The sequence below is a fragment of the Pseudopipra pipra genome, chromosome 2 (genome assembly GCF_036250125.1).
Source record: "Pseudopipra pipra isolate bDixPip1 chromosome 2, bDixPip1.hap1, whole genome shotgun sequence".
Taxonomy (NCBI): Eukaryota; Metazoa; Chordata; class Aves; order Passeriformes; family Pipridae; genus Pseudopipra; species Pseudopipra pipra.
In genome coordinates, this window is record NC_087550.1 from 8,431,458 (window position 1) to 8,455,362 (window position 23,905).

The window sequence follows — 23,905 nt, forward strand, 5'->3', positions numbered from 1 at the left end:
TCTCTCCTGCCTCCTCTGTTGGATGTCAGGGTACATCCCCATGGATCAGCCCCGCTGGGAATTGGGACCTTTCCTCTTGAATCACACTGGCTGCCAGGGAGTCCTGGATGATCCCTGCACCCGGCTCTCCCCACCCAGCCCAGCTCTCAAATGCTGCTCTTCCCCAAGGCCCGGAGTGAGTCTGAGTCACCTCAAGGTCCCTTTGCTGCTGGTCATTGGCATCACCCTCCTGCCACCTCCCCTGTGTCCCCTTCACCAGCACCAGCCACGACCTGTATTCGTGTCCTCCCGGAGCAGCTCTTCCCTCAGCACCTGGATGGGATTTCCAGGCCCACCTTCCCTACTGCTGCACGGCCACCACCTCCAGCCATGTGCTGGGGCCAAGAGCCTCTGCAGGGATGCAGTTCAGGCCAGATGTCCTCCAAAAACCACCTTAATTCCCATTCCCACTGAAGATCATGAACTTCCCAGAGCCATCTGGCCCTTCAGCTTCCCTGGCTTTTCCTCTCCTCTTTCATGTCCAAAGACCAACTTCTCCAGCAGTGCTGGAGCTGCCTGTCCTGGGGATGGCCTTTCTGTCCCTCATGTTTCAGGCCCTTCATTGTTTTGGGTGTGGAGCTTTTTCTGTTGGCTCCTTTTATTCCCTTGTTTCCAGAGTCTCTGAGTCTGGGCAGCCTGGATTTTGGAGCCCTGTTGGAAACCCAGGGAGATGATACACATCCCAAACAAGCACCTCGGGATCATCCAAGAGCCACTTGTCCTTTTCTTCCATCTCTTGTTCCTTTTCCACACCAGCAGCCAAAGTCTTGGTGTCCAGGCCCTGTTTCATCCCACCAAATGGTGGTTTGTCCCCAGTGGATTGACTCCTTGACCCGTGATGCTGATCCCCCCTCAGTCCTGTTGCCTCCATCCATCCCACACATCCACAGGGTCAGCTTCACCATTCCTTGCCCAGGTCTCCCAAGTCACAGGAGAGACACCCCAGGAAACACCAGCCCTTTGGCAGCGCTTGAATCCTGGGATCGTTTAGGTTGGGAAGGCTCTGTAAAAACATGGAATGACGGTGGGTTTTTTCCCCTCCTTCTCCACCAGGGAGCTTATTACACCCAGCCGGTGTACGCGGCGCAGCCCCATGTCATCCATCACACCACCGTGGTCCAGCCCAACAGTATCCCGTCGGCCATCTATCCCGCTCCGGTGGCCGCGCCCAGGACCAACGGAGTGGCCATGGGAATGGTTGCCGGGACCACCATGGCCATGTCAGCAGGTAAGCAGGGAAGCCTTTCCACACTCCACACTTCCATCTCCCGGTGGGATGTATCCAGGCAGCCCATGCAGGAGACTTATCCCGGATGAAAAATTCCCAGCCTTAAATTCTTTCCTCTGACTGTCCCATAAGTACGGGAATCCCCAGGCTTGTCCGCTCCAAACAGTTGGATTTCTCTCCTCAAGTTCCCTTTTTTTAGGGCTCTTATGGCCTTGTTTTTGTTCAACATTGTCCTTGGTTTCTCTCTCCCAATTCCTTCACATTTTATGTGCAGGATTCCTTGGATTGCTGGCACGTGGTGGGCTGGGTTTATTTGTTTCCAAAGCCTGTATTTCTCTCATTAACAATTCTTATTGTATATTGAATTATGCCAAGAAATGCATCATTCATCCTTTTGCATCTGCACTGGCTGGGAAATAGGGCCCTATTATGGGATGCAAGCCCTGTTCCAAGCAGGCAGGGGTGTGACAGGAACCACTTGGAGATATTTACTGTCGCTTACTCTGAGAAGTGGATTAATTAATGCATGTGGAATGTGTTAGATTTCCATTAATTTGTAGAGAGATACCCAGAAACCAAGAATTTGGTTTGAGCACCCAGTTGCTCTGGGAACGGAGCAGTCCAGGGCTGTTCTCCCTTCCCATGTAGGCACTGTGCAAATTCCAGCTTAAAATTCCTCTGGCTGAAAAAAGAGGTTACACCAGGCAGTGCCTTCATGGCTGGGAGGGGATCAATCCTGATGCATCCCAAGGCTCTGGGGGTTTAAAGGAAGCAAAAGAACTCCTGGGAGATGAGTGGCAAAGCTCTTCCCAGGTTTCCCTGGAAGAGCTCTTGGGGTTTTTTTCTCACCTCCCTTTGCATCCCTTCTCCCTTCGAGTTTGATCCTTGGGTGTTTCAGATCTCCTGTTGTAGTTTAGCCCAGTGCCTTCAGCGGGTAAACGATGTCAGCAGGTCAGCTGGGCTGGTCTTTAGGGACAAGGAAAATTGAAAAAAAAAACCCAACAAGGAAAACCCTTAAAAAGACAAGGCGATGACCAAAAGTACCATGGAAAACACCCTGGAGCTTCAGGTGTGTTTATTCCACTCGTGGCACTGGTTGATCCCAACCACAAGTCCAACACCTTCCAGTGAGGTCTCACGGGCAGAAGAATATTTGGGATGATGGAAAAGCTAAAAGGAGGCAGCTGGTGATGTTCCTGACCCTGGGATGGGCACCACTTCCCTGAGGGAGCTCTCCTTGATCCGTGTTTCCCTTGCAGGAACCTTGTTGACCACCCCCCAACACACCGCCATCGGAGCACATCCCGTGTCCGTGCCAACGTACAGGGCTCAAGGAACCCCCACCTACAGCTACGTACCTCCACACTGGTAATCCACTGGCCAATCCATGTGAGTGATCCCTCTGCTCTGCCCTTGGGCATAAATTAACCTCCAAACCTCAGCCAGCCTGGCCTTGGACACTCCCAGGGATGGGGCAGCCATGGCTTCTCTGGGCAACCTGTGCCAGGGCCTCCCCACCCTCACAGGGAGGAATTTCTTCCCAGTGTCCCCTCTGGCAGCTTAAAAACATTCCCCCTTGTCCTATCGCTGCATTCCCTTATCCAGAGTCCCTCCCATCACTGGGATATGGGTTTTTTCCCTATTAAAAGTGGATCTCCCTTGATGATCTGGGAGATCCTCCTGTCCATGAGCACCGGAGTTGCTGCACATCCCTGTGGTGCCCAGGATCCCAGAAATCCCAGGGTTCCTGCACGTCCCTGTGATGCCCAGGATCCCAGAAATCCCAGGGTTACTGCACATCCCTGTTGTGCCCAGGATCCCAGAAATCCCAGAGTTACTGCATGTCCCTGTGATGCCCAGGATCCCAGAAATCCCAGAGTTACTCCATGTCCCTGTGATGGCCAGGATCCCAGAAATCCCAGGGTTACTGCACGTCCCTGTCATGCCCAGGATCCCAGAAATCCCAGAGTTACTGCACATTCCTGTCATGCCCAGGATCCCAGAAATCCCAGAGTTACTGCACATCCCTGTCATGCCCAGGATCCCAGAAATCCCAGCTGCTTGTTCCTCGTTCATGGTGTCCAATTAACACAGTTGATGGGAACACTGGGAGTCAGCGGAGATCCCACCCAGCCCTGAGCTTATCCAAATCTCTCCTTGGTGGGCAATTAGCAGGGAGCATCCCATCTTCATATCTTTGGCATTGGATCCCACCACTGAGCTCAAGGAATTGTCCTCAGGGATGGTTAAATTCCATATGGACTGTCTCTACGTGGTGCAGGAGTGCAGAGAACAGCCCTGATCTTCCAGAACTTGCTTCTAACTCCCTGTTTTTCGGTGTTTTCTCTTTCCCAGATCCGGAATCAAACATTGTATGCAACTCCACAAGTCTTACATCGGTGCCCCGGCCCCTGGGCCGCAGCACCTCGTCTGTTTGCAAGAACAAAACTCAACAAACCGAGTGCAAGGGTCACTTTATGCATCCTTTAGTGGTTTTTGTAAAAGCTGCTTTTTCTAATCTTCTGCCTCTCTTTGATTTTCCCCTCCCGTCCCCCTCCCACATAAATCGTGTAACACACATGACTGACACCGAGCAATAGTAAAGTTCTCTCTCTTTGGTCCTTGGAAAGCTCAGAATCTTCACTTTGCCAGCTGAGTGGTACAAAGATCCCCCCACTTCGTGTTCTTTTGGGTTCTCCTTCTGTCGTCGTCGTCGTTGCCCGAGCCTAGATTTGCAGCGTGGTTGATGTTAGGGGGACTGTGAAAAGCACAGCGCTGGTTTTTCTTTAGACAGGCAGGTTTGTTCCCAGTTTTTTGGTTTTTTTTAGTCGGAGATGATCAATTATTCAATCTTCCGTCACGTATTCCGAGCAACATTGGTGTCTTCCAGAATAGCTGTCGTGGTAGGTTCGAAATCTGCAGTGGAATTCTGAACTCATCCTTTCTTTTTGTAGGAGTAAGAGGATATAAATGTGGGTAGCGCTTTTGTCGTAGGGAGGGCGAGGACTGGTCACCGGCGGGGGCCTTGGGCTGCTCTTCCAACTGGGAAAATGGATGGTGGCTGATGGAAAGGGACACGTGCCCTGGGAGCAGCTTGGGAAAATGAGGTGCTCCCTGTCAGCCACGTCCTGGGGCTGTGGGAGGGAGAAGGGGAGAGGTGGGGAAGGAGGCAAGGAGATGGCCCGGGGTTGGTCTGAAGAGCTTCTCCAGGTCCAAAGGTTGGTCTGAAGGGCTTCTTCAGATCCAAGGTTGGTCTGAAGAGCTCAGGATATGGTCTGAAGAGCTTTTCCAAATCCAAGGTTGGTCTGGAGAGCTCTGAGTTCAGGGGTTGGTCTGAAGAGCTTCTCTAGATCCAAGGTTGGCCTGAAGAGCTTCTCTGAGTACAGTGTTTGTTCTGAAGAGCTTCTCCAGGTCCAAGGTTGGTCTAAAGAGCTTGTCTAGATCCAGGAGTTGGTCTGAAGAGCTTCTTTAGAGCATGGTGGTGTGGGAAAAGGGCGTCTGGTTGATGGAGACGAGTCTTCAAGGCAGGTTGAGGGGAAGGTGGGTGGCTTCACCCTCCACCCGTGTCACTGGCAGGGCTGAGACCAAACTTGAGGGTTGAGGTGCCCCCGCCCATTCCTTGGGCTCTGAGACTTCCAGGAGAAATGTCCATCCAAGCACAAACACCAGCACCGTGGAGAAGGGCCGGAAGGGGTGGGAATTCTGGCTGCTCTGCCAGGGGAGATGTGGGAGGAGAGGAAGCAATAGCAATAAACACGTCGCCTTCCTCCCGGGAAGTAAAGGTGGGAGCAGAGAAGGGATCCCCAGGTGACATGGGGCAGGGTGGGGGACGGTGGTTGCACCAGGCTGTGGGCACCAGGGGGATTTTGAGGGGTTTGGCTCAGCCAGGACACAAGGACACAAAGATGTCCCACCTTGGGGTGTCCCAGTAGAGCAATACATTGTCTCGAGAGCAGCAGAGGGAGTTTGTGTTTGCAGGCAACTTGTGGCCAGTTTATTTTTAAACCCTTCTCACTAAACCCAGTTTAGAAACGAGGCTTTGCTTATTTATTTCTCTTTTCCAAGGCAAAACACTTGGTTGGGTTTTGGTTTTTCCCTCAACGTGCCAAAAGTGTTCCCTGTTGGCAACTCTCCTGCTCCTTGGGCTTTGAGGCTGTCAAATCCAGAGCCTTTGGAGAGGTCAGGTTTGGAGCTGGGGATGGGAATCCCTCAGGGCACTGCCTGCCTTGAGTTTCCGACCCGTGTGTGGTGTTGAGTCAGTGTTGGGTGCTCCGCTTTGGTCGTGCCTGGATCACGTCTCCTGATGGACCTGAGGGCTCTGGAGGCTCACCTGGACCCTCCATGGTGGTGTAGAGGTCAGGCTGGAGAGCTTTTTGGAAGAGAAGGTGACCTGTTCTTGTTGCTTTGGGTGGTGTCTCCCATCTTGGCTTCTGCTGCCACTGGGAGGAGCTCCTGGAGCTCCTTGAGTGTGAACCAGATGGGGAGGAAGAAGCTTAGGGATCCAGGAGGACTTTTCCAGCCACTGTTTGCTCTGTCGGGTTGGGTGTTGGCAGCAGCACCTCTGTGTGGGGTTGTTTGGTTGGTTCTGCTGGTTTTTAATGGAAGTGCTGCTGGATTTTTAATGGAAATCCAGAGCAAAGCTCTGGTTGACCTCCCCAAGCTCGAGGGGACATCCCTGTGGGCTGGGGAAAGTGCACCCTTGGGCTGCACTTCGGGAAGGAAAGGAGAAGGAGAAAAGGGTCCAACAAGCTTTGTGATCAGAGCCCAGGCTGTGCAGAGGACCCTTCCCAGCAGGCACCACCCTCCCACTATCCCAGACACCCTTCAGGACTTTAGGGACAACCCCTAAAATTTCGGTCCATGGCTGGGAAAGAGTTGTTGGGCTTTCTCCTGAAAGGAAAGAACACTAAAAGTGGGGAGGAAGCTCCAGGAGTTGAACACGGAGGGTCACCCAGTGTTCCCACTCAGATGGGCAGTTGGGTTTGAACCCCTTTGAGTAGATCAAGAGCAGCTCCTCACCCTGTTATTCCCAGGCAGAAATCCTCATTAACTCAGCCAAGTGTGGAGAGGGGAAATATTTGGCACCTCTTGGGCCAGAGGCTTCACTGAGGACCTTTGGTACCCAGGGCTGGGTTAGGCTCGGGCCACCACGTGGCTCCAGGGCCACCACATGGCTCTGGGGCCACCACTTGGCTCTGGGGCCTCCACGCAGTGCCAGGCTTGGGAAGCTCCTTCCCGAGGTGGCTCTGTGGGGCTGTGCTGGTGGGGAGACGCTCCTGCCCTTCCCTTGATCCCAAGCCCTCTCCTTGGGCTCCTCCTCTCCATGGCTTGAGGGAAGGTCCTGGGGAGGTCACAGCCTCCCTTGGGTGGGGACAGTGCTGGGGGGCCACCAGCTTCCCAAATATTTCAGCTTTGCTGATGTTGATTATGGAAAAGGGTTTTCCATCGCCCCGGGATTAGTGGGGAAGAGCAGGAGGGGTTAAATCATCCAGGGAAGTGTCTGAGATTAAAATTCCAGCTAAAGAGGAGGGAAAATAACTCCCAACCCGCTGTTCCCACCATTAACCCATCCCTGCCTTTATCTTGGCTTTAAAACACCAGCTCTAGTGTGAGATTTGGGGGGAAAAATAGGAATATTAGTCCTGGTGGTGACCCCGCCCCCCCTTGGAGCCCAAACCCTTCACACCTCCAAGTGGTTGAGCCCTCCAGGCAAGGATTTGCTCCTGGATTTTTTGGATAATGAATAACCCAGTTTTTGCAGTTCCGGGATGGAATTACCTTGAAGTGTTAAAATTTAAGGGGTTTGCTTTAATGGTGGATGTTCAGAGGATCAGGTTTTCCCACAGCCACCGGAATATGGTCCTTTCCAGAGCCCCTTCCCACCCTGTTTGCCATGCCCTGCATTCCCCCAGGGAATTTGGGATGACGTGGTTCCCAGCTGGAGGGCGTGAAATCGGATCTTGCTTTTTTTAGGGGGGTGGAAAACCCACATTTGGGGCTTTATTTTTGATAGGAAAATCCAACCAGCCAACAAGAGCAATAAGAGCCGCTGGATACCCATAAATCCAGGGGGTTTTGGGGGGAGTTTGGGCTTATTTTTTAATTGCCAGTATTTTCAGGCCCTCCAACTGTTGTTCCCGAAACGTGGTGACCCTCTGCCCATCTTCCCTTGGCTTTGCCAGGAGCTCCTGAGGCAGGAGCAGCTTTCAGATATTCTCTGCCGTGTGCTGGCATTCCCATAGGGAAAAAAAGAAAAAAGAAATTAAACCCTTTTATGGAGCTTGGGAGGCTTGGAAAAGACGTTTTTGTGGCGTGTTGCACTCGTAGATTCTCCAGTAATTTGTGGGAATGTTGGCAAAGCAGGAATAGGAAAATCTGTGGTCTAAGGGCAGCAATTCCCATTTGGAAACGCTCAGTTGGGTTGTTTGTAGGGAATAATCTTGATGCAACAAGGCCATCTGCAGCCTCCCTGTGTCCTCCTGCAAGGGATGGAGCTGGGGAGTTTTCCTAGGGTTTGGGATAAGGGAAGGGATTTGTAGGGTCGGGATCCATCGGGAAGCATGGTGAGGGAGGGAAAATGAGGCAATGGGATCCAGGATCACATCCAAGCTCTCCCGTTCCCAGAGCACGGAGCAAACCCACGTGGGCTCCTCCCCCTCTTTTTATGTCATTCATTTTGTAATTAATTTTAATTCACGTTGACCTCCAGACCAGCTCGGTTTTAAATATTATTGGATCTTTTAAACAAAAATAAATACAAAAAGAAATCCCCCAAAAAAAACCAAAAGAAAAAGAATTTAAACCCAAGAGTAACCACGTCTTCCAAGCCTCCAAGGTGCGGAGGGAACATGGCCTGGAGCTGCTGCCCTGGAGAGCCCCCCCCCCCCCAAGTCTCAGTTTGTCCATCTGGAATTCGGGGTTGTTTTCCTGTTTGTTTTCTGTTCTGGTTTTGGTTCTGAAGATCAGGTTTTGTGATCTCCCTGACAGATCCCAGCCAAGAGTTTGTAACTGTCCGATGTTTCCTGTCAGATGTAGAACATTCGAGAACGATGAAAATGTTTCCAAAAAAAAAAAGTCAATAATAAAAAAAAATAATAATAAAAAAAAGAAATAAATAAATAAAAGAAGCCCGACGGGGTTTGGTGGTCGGGGTGGTTTTTTTTTTGGCACAGGGAGGTGGTGGGGGAAGTGAATGGGGTGGGCCATGAACCCATTGCTGGGGCGATGGTGGAGCTTGATGGTCTCCAGCCCAACCTTGGGTGGGTTGTCCCGATGATCCCAATGTGATCCTATAGAAACAGCTCCTGTGGGAAGTGAAGTGTGTGGCCTTCATGGGGAGCGTCCCCACCGTGTTCTCCTGGGCTGATGGAGACTTCAGATAGAGGGTGGATGGAGGCAGGAGACCAGCTTTGCCCGGAGCAATCCATGCCCAGTGGGGTTGTTGGCGAGGTGGTTGTTATCCCGTGATCCAGTGACTGTCGTTATCCTGGCAGCTGGTGATGGAGGGAAATCAGGAGCTTGTGGTGGTCCTGGAGGGGCTTCAGCTCAACAGACCCAGGAAGTGACCATGGACGTCATCCAGTGGTTCCCAGTGGAGCTGTGCCGTGGCTCCTAGAGATTGTGTCCATCAGGCTGCCACGCCGGACCTCGGCACGGGGAATCCTTCCCACCACCTGAGCAGGACCTTGGATTTGCTGTACTGCCACTGGACACCTCGGTGGCAGGAGCAGAGGCTGAGCTGCACCTCCAGCTCCTCGTGGCTCTGAGTGGGACTGGCCTGACACAACGCCCAGGGGTCTGTGTGGGTGTCACTGCCCCCCCGAGGCCACCCCCGGGCCAGGAGCCACCTGTGGAGGACAAGGGATGGACCACGGGTGAGGGGGACACACGTACAGAGCTCCACGTGCACGTGTGCGGGGGTGAACACGTGTGTGGGTGTGAACACATGGAATCCCAGGTTCACCGGGGTTGGAAAGGCCCTCTGTGATCACCAAGTCCCCCCGTGCCTGATGCCCACCTTGTCCCCCAGCCCAGAGCACTGAGTGCCATGGCCAGGCCTTCCTTGGATACCTCCAGGGGTGGGGACTCCACCACCTCCCAGGGCAGCGCCTTCCAAGGCCTGACCACCCTTTTCAGCAAGAAATTCCTCCTCATGTCCAACCTGACCCTCCCCTAGCACAGCTGGAGGCTGTTCCCTCTCCTCCTGTCCCTTTTCCCTGGGAGCAGAGCCCGACCCCCCCAGCTCCCCCCTCCTGTCAGGGAGTTGCAGAGCCAGAAGGTCCCCACTGAGCCTCCTTTTCTCCAGGCTGAGCCCCCCCAGCTCCCTCAGCTGCTCCTGCTGCTCCAGCCCCTTCCCAGTTCCATTCCCTTCCCTGGACACGCTCCAGTCCTTGTCTGAGGCTCCCAGAACTGCCCCCAGGGCTGGAGGTGCCCCAGCAGTGCCAGCATAGGGACAGGCAGTGCCCTGGCCCTGCTGCCACACTGTGGGTCACACACTTTGGGTACCACCCGGGCTCGTGTCCATCCACTACCACCAGCACCCCCAGGGCCTTTCCCTGCTTCCAATCTCCTCTGTCCCAATCCTGGAGTGTTCCATGGGACTGTGTCCCACCCCCCTCCATGCCAGGCACACGTGGCCACCAGCACGGGCAGCAGGGAGGGAGAACAGGGCGGGAAGGGGGGGGAACGTGTTCAGGGACACGTGAGCCCGAGCAGCTGCCCATGAGTCACCAGCAGCCCCCTGGCCGTGCCACCCCGTGTCACCTCGTGTCACCCTGCAGTGTGGGACACCCCCTCGCTCCTGCCTTGGTGTCCCCAGAGCGGGGGGGGGGGTTGCAGAGGTCCCTGCACATACAGAAGTGGCCATACGCCCCTGCACAGCCTTCTGCCCGCATATAGGGCACGACCACGCATGCAAATATATGGTAATGTGCTGTTGCATACCTGCTTTTAGGGGGGTACAGAGCACGAAGGGGGGACAGGGGTGTATTAAGGGGGACACGGGGGTGTATTAAGGGGGACACGGGGGTGTATTAAGGGGGACACGGGGGTGTATTCAAGTCCCTGGCTGCTGCAGGACACCCCAGGGGCCACCAGCAGTGTGTCCCTGCAGCACCCCTGGGCATCAGCACCCACCCTACAGCCCCCCCCCAACACACTTGAAACACAGGGGGGTGAAAATAAAGGGGTGATCAATTCTTAAAGTGTTTTTTTTTAAAACCTCCCAGCTACTGGAAGAGGCCTGGGGGTGATGGGGCTGCTCCAGCCTCACCCCTCACCAGATGTCCCCATTAGGCTTCACAGCATATGCACCCCTCTCCAGCCTCCAGAAGTCCCAGTTTTCCCCTCCAAGGGCTCCCCCCGACTCTCCTTCCACACCTCATCCCTCACCTCGGGGGGGCCGTCGGTGCTTTTCAGCCACGGGGGTCTCATCCCGCTGCCGGGGAGGGGCCCCCGGAGGGGCTCAGCCCCCGCCTCGCTCCTGAGCTCCGGGATCCGGGACACGCGGAACCTGCCGGGGGCGGGGGGAGCGTCACATCAGCCTGTCCCACCCTGGGGAGGGGACACACCCCTGCTGGAGGGGGTCTCTGCTCACCTGCCGATGGAGAGGATGGTCACCTCGCCGGGCTTGGGGACCTTGGTGGCCCCGGGGGGTGGCAGCACCTCCGGCCACTTCTGTGTGCAGCGGGCGCAGGGGGCCGGGCCCTGCACCGTGTGCGGGTGCTGCTGGTGGTGACAGGAGGGGGCAAACTGCGGCAGGAGGTGCAGCCTGGGGACAGGGGGGAGATGCCACCATCACCACGGGGTTGGTCCCACCACGGGGGGTCCTCAGCGCGGCCCCGAGGGGGGTCTTACTTATGCAGGGGGGCCCAGCTCGGTGGCATCAGCTGCTGCCTGCGATGCTCCTTCAGCAGCTCCTCCAGCGCCGCCGCGTTTTCTGGGGGCGGGAGACACCGAGGAAGGGGGGTCACGGGGGTCTGGCCCATGTCACCCCCTTTTCCCCCTCCAGGGACCCCCCTGACCTTTCTTCTCAGTGATGAGCCGCACCAGCACCCCGATGGTGTCCTCGTTGGTGTCCTCCAGCTGGTAGATGGAGCTGGGACCTGCGGGCAGAATTTGGGAGGCGGGGACAGGACTCGGTGATGGGGGATAAAGCACCCCAAAAAGAGCAGGATGAAACGAGCAGGATGCCCTGGGACAACGAGGACCAGGAGCCGCAGGGATGGGCTGAGGTGAGCTGGATTGGGGGGGGGCTGGATGTGAGGGGGGCTGGATGTGAGGGGGGCTGGATGTGAGGGGGGCTGGATGTGGGATCACCAGACGGTGGCACTGCACAGACGAGGCTCACCGGTGCCGCCGGGCTGGGGCTCCTTGCTGGCGGTGCAGTGGTACCCCTTCTTCTTCAGCAGGTTGCACACCAGGATTCCCAGCAATCCCATGGCACAGAAGACCGGGACGATGGTCAGCACGGCCGCCTGCGCCGCCGCCGCCTCCTCTTCCTCTCCCCTCGGGGTCACCCGTGTCCCGTTGGTTCCCAGTGCCCGTCCCGGCGTTTCGGGGCTGCGGACCCGCCGCCGGCCTGGGGGGGGAGGCACCGGATCATCCTCAGGGAGCGGCTTTCCTGGGATTCAATCCCATTTTCCCAGGAGTCCTGCTGCAGCTGGAGCCCAGGGAAGCAGAAGCCGTTCCCAGCTGCCACATCCCGGCAGGACGTCACTGCTCATCCCAAGGGGGGCACATCCTGCGGCGTCCCAGGGGCGAACACAAGCTCTGCCGTCCCCCCCGAACCCGGGGTGGCACCGGCAGCTCCAGCACCCACCTGGGCACCCCAGGGTGCTGCGGGGGGCAGCGGCGCAGGGCAGGCACCGGCCCCGGGGGTCCCTCTCCCCTTCGGGGCTGTAAAACCTGCGGGGCGGGAGGGCAGGAGGGTCAGGATCCAGTCGGGATCGGGATCGGGGGTTCCCGGTGTCCCGTCCCCGGGCTCACCCCGGCAGGCAGGCTCCGCACCGGCTGTCACTTCCCGCTGTCCCCGCGGCCACCAGGATCCTGTTCCCGGCCCGGCACCGGGTGTGAGCGGCACAGGGTGTGTCCCCCAGGGAGAAGGTGCCGGGGGGACAAGCTCGGCACGTCCTCCCTGGATCCTGCGGTGAGGGAGAGGGGGGTGAACCATGGCTGGATCATGATCGATGTGGATGTGCCGCAGGGGGCACGGCTTACCCCGCTGGGCTCCTCCCCGGGAGGGCATCCCGGTGTCCTGTGCTCCCGGGAATTCCAGCTCTCGGCCCCCACGAGTCTGCTCAGCACCTGTGGGAGAAGTAAAGAGCTCAGCGCCGGCTGGTCCGGCTCTGCTGCTGCTCCAAGGCCTGTGCCAGTGAGAATGTGGCTCCAGGGGAGGAGGAGGGGTGATGAGGTGGAGATGAATCCATCACAGGCCACGTGGTGGAGGCAAAACTGTGCCCTGGACCATGGCAGATGCAAACCCTTCACTGGTGACGCGATGGGGGCAAACCATCATCAACGATATGATGGGCACAAACTCATCCCAAATGCCAACCCATCACATGATGGATGCAAATGTGGCCCCAGAGATGCCACATTCCTTATCAGTCCCTGCCCTGGAAGAAGATTTGATGAAGAAAAGGAGGGGGAAGAATGTGTGTGTGTGGGGGGAAAAAACCTTCAATCCAAACCGAGCATCTCCCCAAGTGCTGCAAGTTTCCAGGTGGGAAGTGTTTTGGGATGCCCTGCTGTGGCTGTGGCGTGGTGTTTGAGCATCAGAGGTGCCAAAGGCAGAGAAGCACAAGGATGGGATGGGAATGGATGGGCTGGGAATGGATGGACCAGGCCATACTCACCCCCAGGACGGTGACGAGCCACCAGCGCATCCCGCTCCTCTTCATCACCAGGGGACACCTGCCCAAGGGAGAGCACGGGGGGGGGGGGGGTGTCATCATCCAGGGAAAATCCCAGTGGAGAAGCAATTTGGGGGCCCTATTTCCCCCCACTAGGATGCTCTAAGGCATCTGCCTAAATATCCCTGCACCATCCCCCAAAAAAGCTTTATTGGAGGATTTATGGGATGCCTGGCATCATCAGATCCCAACTCCCAAACTGGAGAGGGACCAAGCCCTGCAATGGAGTCACACCACCCATGCAAGGAGCAGATGACACTAAATAAAGTTAAAGGAAGGGTTTCCCTGCTCTGGAGGAAATCCTTGTGCACCTGCCACAAGGAAATGAAGTCACTAAAAAGGAAATAAATATATATTTAAACACAAACTGGAGTGGAACAAAAGGTGTTTCCCACAAGAAAATATAAAATTAAAATCTAGGCTGAGAGCACAGGGGATGGGGGGAGGAAGGAAAACCATAACCAACAACCCAAACCCGGATCCAGGCTCCACATGGAAATCCTGCCGCCCGCATGGAAACTCCCCCGGTCGTCACGGTCCTTGGGAGCCTCGGTACAGCCTCTGCCTGACGAGTTTGTACTAATTAGTGGCCTGAGATGCAGCTCATTAAACATGAGAGGGGGTACTGGGGGCGCTGAGCCAGGTGTTTTTGGGATGTGGGTTGGGACAACCCAAAATGAGCATCCTCTGTGCTCCAGTTCCTCCCCCCATCAGGTGCCAGCATGGAGCCAACCAGCCCACCTCTGGAATCCCCCCAGCATTTGGGATGTGCCCCTCAAGCACAGAGGGAGAAGAACTAAGCCAGCACTAGTAAAACTCGAGTTCAAGCCTAATGTGAAGCATTTTAATCCTCTGGGGCTGTGGGGTTCCAGCACCTCGGGAACGATGCCACAGGCTGGCACATCCCAGGCTGCCGGAGCATCCCGGCTCCCCAGAGAATTCCAGATGCCCACAGAGGGATTTAAACCCCACCAGGAAGAGGGCTGGCCCCAGGTAAAGCAGATCTGAGGCCAGGCTTAATCCAGGGATTAAGGACATCCCTTAGGTGACCAATAGGGATGTAGGAGGCACAAGGATCAAAGCGTGCCAGCTCCTGGTTGGCACTGGAGCTTTGCCGAGTCACGGCCACCCCAGGGCTCATCACCCGGTTTTGGAGGCCTCCAGGGGCCATCCCAGGTGGGGATGTGGGATGCAGGATCATAGGATGCCTGGCTGCCCTGGCACAGCAGAGAGAAGCCCTGAAACTCCTAAATCCAACATAATTTGTCCCTCTAAAAACCACGGGAAACCAAAAAATAATCCCATCAGGGCCAGACCTGCTTTTTGGGGACCTCCAGCACCCCCACGCCCCACCTGGCTGGTGCATTGATGCAAACGCAGCAGGAAAGGTGACTTGGTTTCAGAACCCTCCCCCAAAATCCCTCTGGGTCACAGAAGCCTTTTATTCCCATTCTTGCTTTAATAGAGCCTGTAATCCAAGGCTGCCCACTGGGATTCCTGGGTTTCCCTCCCTATGCGGGAACAGGGTTTCGGCCGATGGCTCCTGCAGATAAACGGAGCTAGAAAGGAGCAACTGTTCGGGAAAACTTCGGGGAGCAGCTCTTGGAGGCAGCGCGGGACAAGGAGGGGATTGTCCGGCAGATGGAGCGAAACTCGGCGCTGTCGCCTCCCCCGGGGCCCCCTCGGAGCTGTGGGAACAGCGGAACCGCCACAAATATCCAGCATTAAAATCCACTGATCCCAGAGGCAGCGCTGGGTTCCCGCCAAACCCGGGCAGCGGCACGTTCCGTCCCAATTTTGGGGTGCAGCCCCTCATTCCAGCCCAATTTTTGGGGGGCAGCCTCTCACCCCAGCGCAGTTTCGGGGGGCAGCCACTCACCCCAGCGCAGTTTCGGGGGGCAGCCACTCACCCCAGCGCAGTTTCGGGGGGCAGCCCCTCACCCCAGCGCAGTTTCGGGGGGCAGCCCCTCACCGCAGCATCCCGGCTCCCGCAGGGCTTTTTGGCTGCAAGCCCTGGGATTTTCCAGCTCCCGGCAGCAAAAAAGACCCGCCACGATTCCCAATCCCTATCCCTCTTCCCAGGCAGCCACTGCCGAGTTTTCCTTAACCTACTTTTCCCCCTCTCCACCCTCTATTTTAACCTACTTCGGCGCTGCCGCAGCCGGAGCCTCCCGGCCCCGCCGGGGGGTCCCCACCGCCCCCACTCCAAGCTCCCCCCATGCCCTGCTTAGCGACAAACCCAAGGCAACACCCCTCCACCCTTTTTTACCGCAAATCGGGGGGTCCGGCACCCCAAAAACCGGCACCCCCCGCTCCGTCGCACAACGCAAAGCTGCAGCAGCCGCATTCCCAGATCGCTCCAAGGGAGAATTAACCCTGTTAAGGCGAAGGACTCCGAGCCCTCCGGCTCGGGACGAGCCTCCCCGGGCAGAGGGGGGGGGTCCGTGGCCCGGGGGTGCCCCTTACCTGCCCCGCCGCGGAGCCCCCCGGGCTCCCCCCGGGGCCGCCCCGTTGGTCGCGCCTCCTCCTTATGAATGAACCGAGGGCGCGCTAATTACCACAGGACACGCCCTTTTTCGTGACGTCACGCGCCACACCCCGCCCCTTTGTCGTTCGCCACGCCCCCTATCCCAGCGCCGCGGCAGCGCCGCCTCCCGGGAACTGCGGGAATTTGGGAATGTTGCGCTTTATCCCGCCCTCCTTGGGGTTTTGGGGGGAAAACGCGAGGAATCGGATCGGGGGGACTTCTGCCTTCCCAGAAGGGATTTTAAAAAACAAAAATAAGGATTTTTTTTTTTCCGTCCCCTTATGGGGTTGGGGACACCCCGGTTCATCCCCGTGGTTGTCACCTCTCCCATGGGGACGACAGGGTGCCCCGCTCTGGGAGCACTGGGCTAGCCTGGATCTTGGGGTGAAAGCAGGAGAATCGGGGGAAAAAAGCAAGGAAATTGGCGGGGGGGAAAGCAGGGAAATAGGGAGGGGAAACAGGGAAATCGGGAGGGGGGAAAAAGCAGAGAAATTGGGGGGGAAAATCAAGGAAATAGGGGGAAAATAGCAGGGAAATCGGGATGGGGGAAAAAGCAGAGAAATTGGGGGGGAAAATCAAGGAAATAGGGGGAAAATAGCAGGGAAATCGGGGGGGGGAAGCAGGAAGATAGGGGGTAAAAAGCAGGGAAATTGGGGGTAAAAAGCAGGAAAATCGAGGGGAAAAAGCAACCCGTGGGTGCTGCACCCAGCTTTCCTATAGCACATGGAATCTTGGCCTCACCCTCTTCCCTAGGGAACAGTTTTCCCACACTGGGGACACCCTGGTTGCAGTTGAGTCTGGTGATCCCTCCACCTCCCTGTGCTCCCCAGGACCTGCTGTCCCCTGTTTGTCCAGCCGGGGAGTGGGACACATCCCAGTGCTCTGTGGCATAAGGGAGAGATCCCTCCCCCGACATCCCCCTTGGGGTTATCCAGGACGGAACAGCTGCACCCCACCAGTGGGAAGGGTTTCTTCATCCCACGTGGCACCAGTGGGTGGCATTCCCTGTGACGCCAGTGGGCGGGGGGAGCTCCTCACCCTGTTCCTGTCACCCCAGCCCGAGGGAAGGACGAGACCACGCCGGGTTCACTCTGACACGGGTGACCTTTAATGACGAAGAGCCTCCACGTGACTGAAATCCCGTCCCAACCTTCCCAAAATATCCTTATCATCCCAATTTATAGCACACCCCCACCCCCCTGATGGCTCCATGTGGGACGGCAGCATTCCCGTCAGTCACTCACCCCGTTCATCCCTGCCACCTCCGTTGTCACCTCTCCCATGGGGACAACAGGGTGTCCCGGTCTGGGAGCACCGGTCTCACCTGGACCCTGAGGTGAAAGCAGGAAAATGGGGAGGAAAAAAGGGTAAATGGGGGAGGGGTTGTCCAGAAAGTCTCATTTTTAGGGTCCCCACACCCAGTTTAGGGCCACCCTCGGTGGGGAATGTGAAGATGCTTGTCCTCATCCAGGAGATGCAGCAGTGCCTTCATCCCACTGCCCAGGCTGCGAAATCCCATTGGGAATCACAGAGAACAGGGGGGGAGGAACTCCCAATTTCCTTTTCCCTTCCCCACCACCGCTCCCCCCCTCCACCAACACTCAAGATCCAGCTCCACCAGGGGGGTCCACCTCTCCAGGAAGTTTGAATCCCTCAACTCAGGAGCAGAGGGACCCACAGTGATGTCAGGATGCACCAGCCCCCCCCCCCCGACCGCCCCAAATAAATAAGGATGTTTCTATATATATAATATATATATATTTAAAACAAACAAACAAACAGAGCTATCTGGGTGCTGGCGATGGAGCAGGCGGGGGAGCGGGAGGCCCGGGCCGGGGGGGACACGGCGCCCAGATTGTCCCTGGGGTGGTCCCGTGGCGTGGCCGGGGGTCCCGGAGGCCGGGGGTGGGGGGGTGACAGTGCCAGGCCCCCCCTTCCCGTGAAGCAGGCACACACAAAACCGGAGAGCAAGGCATGTTCCGGGCACATCCTCCAGCCGGGCCCCGGGGACGCTCTGTGATCCCAAGGACACCAACCCGCACCCCCCCCTCCCCCCCGAATGTCCTGGATGCCCCCCAAGCGGTGAGTGTCCCCCCCACCCCGAGTCCAGTGCAGTGGCCGGGGGGACGGCGGGGGGAGCGGGGCTCATCCCCCCCAACCCCGAGCACACAGAGAGCAGCCGGGTTGGAGATGAGAGGTGCCGGGGCGGGGGGGCGCTGGGGACGGGGGCCGGGACCCCCCTCTCTGCACGCAGGGGGGGCAGCGCTCCCCTTCCTGGGCGGGGCGGCCCGGGGGGGCCGTGGCTGTTCACGCTCTCCACAGGAGGAGGTGGTTGGTGCTGTCGTCCCGCCCCACGGTCTCGCTGCTGCTGGTCAGGCGGAAATCCTCGTAGCCGTCCCCGCCGCTGATCACCAACATCTTGGGCTTGGCCAGGCCCAGGGCGGGGCCGCGGGGCCGGGCCGGGTCTCGTTTCTCTGCCTCGCTCGGCTTCTCGGCCCCTGCCAAGTGCAGAACCCTCGGGTCCTGTCAGGTGTCCCCAGGCGGTTCCCCCAGTCCCCAGCAGTGTCACGGCAGCAGCATCCCAGCAGCTGCATCCCAGCTGCATCCCAAAATCATCCCAGCAGCATCCCAACATCATCTTGGCAGCTGCATCCCAGCAGCATCCCAATATCATCCCAACATCATCTTGGCAGCTGCATCCCAGCAGCATCCCAATATCATCCCGGCAGCATCCCAGCAGCTGCATCCCAGCAGCATCCCAACATCATCCCAGCAGCATCCCGGCAGCTGCATCCCAACATCATCCTGGCAGCAGCATCCCAGCAGCATCCTGGCAGCTTCATCCCAGGAGCATCCCATCAGCTGCATCCCAGCAACAGCATCCCAGCAGCATCTCACCAGTGTCATTCCACTGTCATTCCACCAGCATCATCCCAGCATCATCCCAGCAACATCATCCCAGAGTTATCATCCCAACATCACCCCACCAACATCATCCCAGCATCATCCCACCAACATCATCCCAGTCATCATCCCAGAGTCATCATCCCAGCAACATCATCCCAGAGTCATCATCCCAGCAACATCATCCCAGAGTTATCATCCCAGCATCACCCCACCAACATCATCCCAGCATCATCCCAGCAACATCCTCCCAGAGTCATCATCCCAGCATCATCCCAGCAGCATCATCCCTCCAACCTTCAAGGTCCCCTTCCAACCCAAACCATTCTACTACTCCATGATTCCAGCTTCCTCCCTCCAGCATGCCAGCAGCATCCTCCCACCAGCACTTTCCCAGGCACCACATCTCAACCCCCCAAAACTCCTCACACCTGCAATAGCCCCTCCCACCCCAAATTAGCTCCCCCAGCCCATGTTTGCCTCTCCCTTCAAAATCACTCTCCAACATCCCATCTCCTTTTCCCCATCCCATCCTCGCTTCAGAGCTGGGCTGGGTGACACAGCTTTCCCGTGGCTTTTCCCCAAGGGAATTTAGGTCTCCCTGGGAAATTCGAGGTCACTTGTGCTGGCGGGGGGAAGTTTAGCACCCAATTCCCACTCCCAGCTTTTCCCCCTGGATTTTTAACAAGGCAGTGATGGAACGGGGACTTCAACAACAACATTGCAAGGCTCCTCTTGGTTATCCACCAGTGGAACAGCCCTGGGAAATGTGTCACCGTGCCACCTACCCGTGTCCCGGGGCAGCGGGAAGAGGACGTCGAAGCCGTCGGGCAGCTCGATGGCTGTGAGGAAGCGGACGTGGCCTGTGTGGCCCTGGGAGAGCCCCACGAGCGTGGGGGCGGCCTTGGGGGACACGGAGAGGGTGAGCACCACGCCAGCGCTCGTCCCGATCCACAGCAGGTCCTTGCACACCAGGAGCGCCGTGATCCGCAGGCAGGCGGCCTTGTGCTGCCGGATAATGGCATCCGAGCCTGTGGAGCATCCCAGAAATCAGTATCTCATCCCGCCCGGCATGGGGTGTGAAACTCACGACCGCCATTCCCAGCGGGATCTGTGGCACACAGGATGTGGGGAGGGACCCCACAACTCCCCTGGCTGGTGTAAAGCACCCTGGGGTGCTGTCAGATTGGCCTGATAGGACAAGGGGGAATGGCTTCCCACTGGCAGAGGGCAGGGTTAGATGGGATATTGGGAAGGAATTCTCAGCTGTGAGGGTGGGGAGGCCCTGGCACTGGTTGCCCAGAGAAGCTGTGGCTGCTTCTCTGGCTCCCATTTCTGGAAGTATCCAAGGTTGGATGGTGCTTGGAGCAACCTGGGGTAATGGAAAGTGTCCCTGCCCACAGCAGGGGGTGGAACTGGACGAGCTTCATGGTCCCTTCCAACCCAAACCACTCCAAAATTCCGTGATTCCATGACTGTGGGATTACCGCCCTGTTTCAACATGGGATTATCCATTCGCCAGTGGGGCTTCTGATGGAAGGTGTCCCTATCCATGGCAATGGGGTGGAACTGGATGACCTTCACAGTCCCTTCCAACACAAACTGCTCTGGAATTCCACAGCCCCATGCCTGTGGAATTTACCGCCCTGGGTTACCGGTCCACCAGTGGGACTCACCTGCGAGCATCTTGTGCACGGGGGGGGTGATGTCGGCCTCTGCCAGCTGCTCGTAGCTGGTGCTGTGGTACAGCCGGACCTGGGCGCTGCCCTGGAGCGCCACCCACACGCCGGTGCCGGCGCTCACCATGCAGGTGACGCCGCGCCCGCCGTCCTGGCCCACCTGGAGCGTGTGCTGCGGGGGGACAGCGACAGCGCCGTGACGCCGCTGGTGCCCCCCACAGCCCCCACCACCCCCCGGCGCCGCCCACGGTACCTCCTGTGCCAGCGTGGCGGGGTTGAGGACGATGATGCGGTTCTGGCAGCCGCACCACAGCTTCCCCGCCACCGCCACCATCCTGGCGATGGGGCTCCCCGGAGAGCCCAGCGACAGGGATTTGGAGTTCTGGGGGTCCCAGAAGCGGCCTGTGAGGGTGGGGGGGAGGGGAGGGTGGTTAAAGAGTCCCCAGGGGAAGTCCAGCTCGATGCATGTGGGCATGCAGTGGCTGGAGATCTCTGTCTCCAGGTCCTCCCTTATAGGGGACATAAAGCGATGTCCCCAAGGAATGCCAGCGGCAAGCAGGGAGGAGGAGGACGATGTACACCTCCAGTTTTGGTACCTCCAGTCCCTGAGCACCCCTCCCCAGGGGGCTGCCCAAGCCACCAACCCACCCACCCACCAGCCACCCTTTAGGCCTGCATTTATGCCCAGCAGTGTCTTTTGACGTTCCTGATCCAGCCTCACCTGCCTCCCGCTGGTACACGACAAGCTCTCCGTTGGCCAACGACACAAACACCTGGTTATCCAGGTACCTGGGGAGAGAAAACACCTGTTCAGCCATCCCAAACCACCCCACCACGGCCACCCACGGGAGCTGAAAACCCCCCTTTTCCCTGCTCACAAGATGCACATGACGGCGGCGGAGTGTTGCATCTTCATGCTGTTCTTCCTGTTGCGGATGTTGTCTGAGGACTGGTACACGTGGATGCTGCGGGAGAGCAAAGCCCAGGGCTCACCAGGGGTTGGGGGCCACCCAAGCCACGCATCCCCCTCCATCCTGGGGCCATACCATCCATCCTCGGTGCCCAGCCACATGGAGCTCTGGTGGGCTTCGGGGTCCAGGCTGAGCAGGTCCTCGAGGCTGCCGCGGGTGAAGGAGCCGCGGCTGGAGCGGCGCAGGGCCCGCCCGTCCGTGGGGCTCTCCCCGTGCCGGGCCTGCCCGTAGGTGCCAGTGATGGGCATGAAACCAGGCTCCTGCTCCTCCTCCGAGCTCGTCGTCTCCACTGCTGCCTCCTTGCAGCTCGGGATCTCTTCGTCTGCGGAGGAGCAGCAGGAGGAGGGAATGGGTCAGACCAGGAGCACCCCACACCCTCCGAAGTCACGGGGAAGAGATCACAGGTCCCCTCGTGATGTCAGGCCCAGGAGAGGACATAGTGATGCTGAGCCCCAAAACCCAGCAGGTTTTACCCAAAGCCACCCATCCCAGGACCACATCTCTTTTCCTGGGATTTCCTTGGCTCAAAAGCCTCCACCTGCAGATTTCCCTGAGGAATGCAAGGCAGAGGCCAAAACCATGGAGCTGTCCATAACTGTGGGGCAAGAAGGTAGATGTTTCACTAAGCAGGGGGTGAGGAGGACATAGGGATGCCAAGCCCCCAAACACAGTGGGTTTTACCCAAAGGCACCCATCCCGGGACCACACTGTCAGGCTGATACCCCCTGACATCTCTTTTCCTGGGATTTCCTTGGCTCAAAAGCCTCCACCTGCAGATTTCCCAGGGGAATGCAAGGCAGAGAGGCCCCTAATTTTGGGGTGAGAAATTAGGTGTTTCACTAAGCAGGGGGTGAGGAGGATATAGTGATGCTGAGCCTCAAAACCCAGCAGGTTTTACCCAAAGCCACCCATCCCAGGACTACATATCTTTTCCCAGGATTTCCTTGGCTCAAAAGCCTCCCCCTGCAGGCTCCCCCGAGGAACGCAAGGCAGAGAGGCCCATAACTTTGGGCCTCTCCTAGCAGCTTTTGCGCTAAGCAGGGGCTGGGGAGGACTCACTGCCGAAGCTGGAGGAGATGGTGGAGTGGCTGGCCTGGCTCTGCAGCGTCCCGGAGGGGCTGGGCGAGGACTCGTCGTCCGTGTCGTCGCTGTCAAAGGGCACCAGCTCCCTGTTGCCGCCGTCCACCGGCTCCGAGAGCTCCAGCGACGAGCCCGAGATGGAGATGTGCAGGCAGGGCTGCGGCGCCGCGTCCTCGGAGGAGGGGCTGCCCAGGGGCTCCGAGCGCTCCCTGCGCGACCGGGGGAGGGGGGACAGGCAGCTCCAGCACCGCCCCCGCGCCCCCGGCCCCGCGGCCCCGCCGGCGATGTCCTGCCTACCTGCAGGCCCTCTGGAGGCCGGGCACGGAGGCGATGCAGAGGATCCTGGCGGAGCACACGGCGATGCAGGCCTCCACCGTGGGCTCCTTGCGGATGCTGAGCAGGCACACCTGCCCCACGTAGCCGTCGCTGTTGCAAACCCACACCTCGTGGGAGCTCTCCGGGCTGCTGTGGCTGGGGGAGGCGCAGGAAAACTGCGAGGGAGCAAGAGATGAGACCTCGGGAACGAGCCACCTTGTCCCGGCACCCGCGGCTCCCGCGGGACCCAGGCTCTGAGTACCTGCATCCCGCTCCGTGTCTTCATGATGGGGATGGCTTTGAGGAACTCCGGGTCCAGGCAGTTTTTGCTGGAAGCTGGGGAAAACCAAGTTGCGGGCTGAGGAAGCGGTGGAGGAAAGGGGGGCTACCGAGTGGTGCCAAGCCCAAACCCACGGCCTCCTCCCCTGTGCCCGGTGTTACCCAGCTTTTTCTTGGCGTCCTCGAAGGCCTGTTCGAAGCCGAGCCGGGCGTCAGGGTTGGGGAACTCGAAGATGAAGGACTCGGTGCCGTCGGCCTTGGTGGTGCTGAGCTCCACCTTGTTGGGGGGGAAGGCCATGCTGAAGGACAGGGATTGCTTCTCCGACAGCTCCCGGTGGATGGCGGCCATCAGGTCCTTGATCACGTCATCCAGGCTCTGGGGATGGGGACAACGCTTCAGCTCCCAGGGATGGGCCACCACCACCCTGTCCATCCCCTGCTACAATTCAGAGGCTGCCCTCTGAAAGCACAGATCCCACCAGCCCTTCCCCAGGCTGTTCTTTCCACCAAGGGCATCCCAATTGGTCCCCTGGGGAAGGGGACAGCACCAGGAACACCACGTGACACTGACCCTGGACATCCCCTGCCATCCCTCAGAAGCTGCCCCAACCCCATAGTGGCTTTGGGGCTGGTGGCATCTGGGTCCTTTGAGGACACCCATGGCCACTGGCCCTTCCACAGGTTCTTCCCTCTGGCTGAGGACACCCTGGGAATGTGTCCAACCAGGGGACAGCATCACGTGCCCATACCTGGTGGGGGAAGCTGAGGGTCTCTGACAGCTTGCTGACTTGCCCCAGCGTGCTGAGGTCTTCATCCAGGCGGCTGATGCTTTTCTGGATGCTCTCCCTGTTGGTGGCTTGCGAGGCACCTGTGTGGGGACACGTGCACAGCATCAACCCCTCCTCCCTCCCCATCATCCAGGGGTGAGCGATGGGTTTTGGGGTGGGATGGGACACTGCAGCAGTGCCACA

General features: G+C 58.2%; 3 protein-coding genes across 17 annotated transcripts in view; 1 reads left to right on the forward strand and 2 right to left on the reverse strand.

Moving 5' to 3' along the window:
- FAM168A (family with sequence similarity 168 member A) overlaps positions 1 to 3,896 on the forward strand; it is a 78,949-nt gene extending 75,053 nt beyond the window's left edge. For all 4 annotated transcript variants that reach the window (XM_064643939.1, XM_064643938.1, XM_064643937.1 and 1 more), the window contains 3 exons: positions 1,093 to 1,267; positions 2,527 to 2,656; positions 3,623 to 3,896. In XM_064643939.1, coding sequence (XP_064500009.1) covers positions 1,093 to 1,267; positions 2,527 to 2,639 — 288 coding nt within the window. In that variant the 3' untranslated portion in view covers positions 2,640 to 2,656; positions 3,623 to 3,896. The remainder of the gene's footprint in view (positions 1 to 1,092; positions 1,268 to 2,526; positions 2,657 to 3,622) is intronic.
- Positions 3,897 to 7,982: 4,086 nt separating this feature from the next.
- RELT (RELT TNF receptor) lies at positions 7,983 to 15,735 on the reverse strand. 12 transcript variants are annotated; one of them, XM_064643923.1, is made up of 12 exons: positions 15,646 to 15,713; positions 13,642 to 13,744; positions 13,123 to 13,180; positions 12,485 to 12,571; positions 12,254 to 12,408; positions 12,087 to 12,172; positions 11,616 to 11,846; positions 11,290 to 11,370; positions 11,123 to 11,204; positions 10,863 to 11,036; positions 10,658 to 10,778; positions 7,983 to 9,114 (listed from the first exon to the last, which is right to left on the reverse strand). In XM_064643923.1, the coding sequence occupies exons 2-12, from the start codon at positions 13,671 to 13,673 to the stop codon at positions 9,076 to 9,078; spliced, it is 1,146 nt and encodes a 381-aa protein (XP_064499993.1). In that variant the 5' UTR covers positions 13,674 to 13,744; positions 15,646 to 15,713; the 3' UTR covers positions 7,983 to 9,075. The 12 variants fall into 12 exon arrangements, with proteins under 12 accessions (XP_064499993.1, XP_064499994.1, XP_064499997.1 ...); XM_064643924.1 differs by lacking the exon at positions 13,642 to 13,744 and having other exon boundaries at positions 15,646 to 15,735; XM_064643927.1 differs by lacking the exons at positions 13,642 to 13,744; positions 15,646 to 15,713 and adding an exon at positions 15,449 to 15,639.
- A 1,706-nt stretch (positions 15,736 to 17,441) lies between these two features.
- Positions 17,442 to 23,905, reverse strand: part of ARHGEF17 (Rho guanine nucleotide exchange factor 17) — a 32,071-nt gene continuing 25,607 nt past the window's right edge. Inside the window, exons 10-21 of the mRNA XM_064643946.1 lie at positions 23,684 to 23,802; positions 23,097 to 23,310; positions 22,918 to 22,991; positions 22,638 to 22,831; positions 22,320 to 22,549; positions 21,336 to 21,582; positions 21,168 to 21,254; positions 21,011 to 21,078; positions 20,543 to 20,691; positions 20,287 to 20,461; positions 19,399 to 19,641; positions 17,442 to 18,204 (exon numbers count right to left, since the gene is read on the reverse strand). Coding sequence (XP_064500016.1) covers positions 18,014 to 18,204; positions 19,399 to 19,641; positions 20,287 to 20,461; positions 20,543 to 20,691; positions 21,011 to 21,078; positions 21,168 to 21,254; positions 21,336 to 21,582; positions 22,320 to 22,549; positions 22,638 to 22,831; positions 22,918 to 22,991; positions 23,097 to 23,310; positions 23,684 to 23,802 — 1,991 coding nt within the window. The 3' untranslated portion in view covers positions 17,442 to 18,013. The remainder of the gene's footprint in view (positions 18,205 to 19,398; positions 19,642 to 20,286; positions 20,462 to 20,542; positions 20,692 to 21,010; positions 21,079 to 21,167; positions 21,255 to 21,335; positions 21,583 to 22,319; positions 22,550 to 22,637; positions 22,832 to 22,917; positions 22,992 to 23,096; positions 23,311 to 23,683; positions 23,803 to 23,905) is intronic.

What these genes read in the sequence shown, in the direction of transcription:
- RELT (XM_064643921.1), bottom strand. Translation starts at nt 13,793, where the DNA reads ATGTTTAATGAGCTGCATCTCAGGCCACTAATTAGTACAAACTCGTCA. An exon ending in TGCGGAGCCTGCCTGCCGGG is followed by an intron (nt 12,173 to 12,253) that starts GTGAGCCCGGGG and finishes CCCGCCCCGCAG; the next exon opens with GTTTTACAGCCCCGAAGGGG. An exon ending in CAGCACCCTGGGGTGCCCAG is followed by an intron (nt 11,847 to 12,086) that starts GTGGGTGCTGGA and finishes CTCCCCCCCCAG; the next exon opens with GCCGGCGGCGGGTCCGCAGC.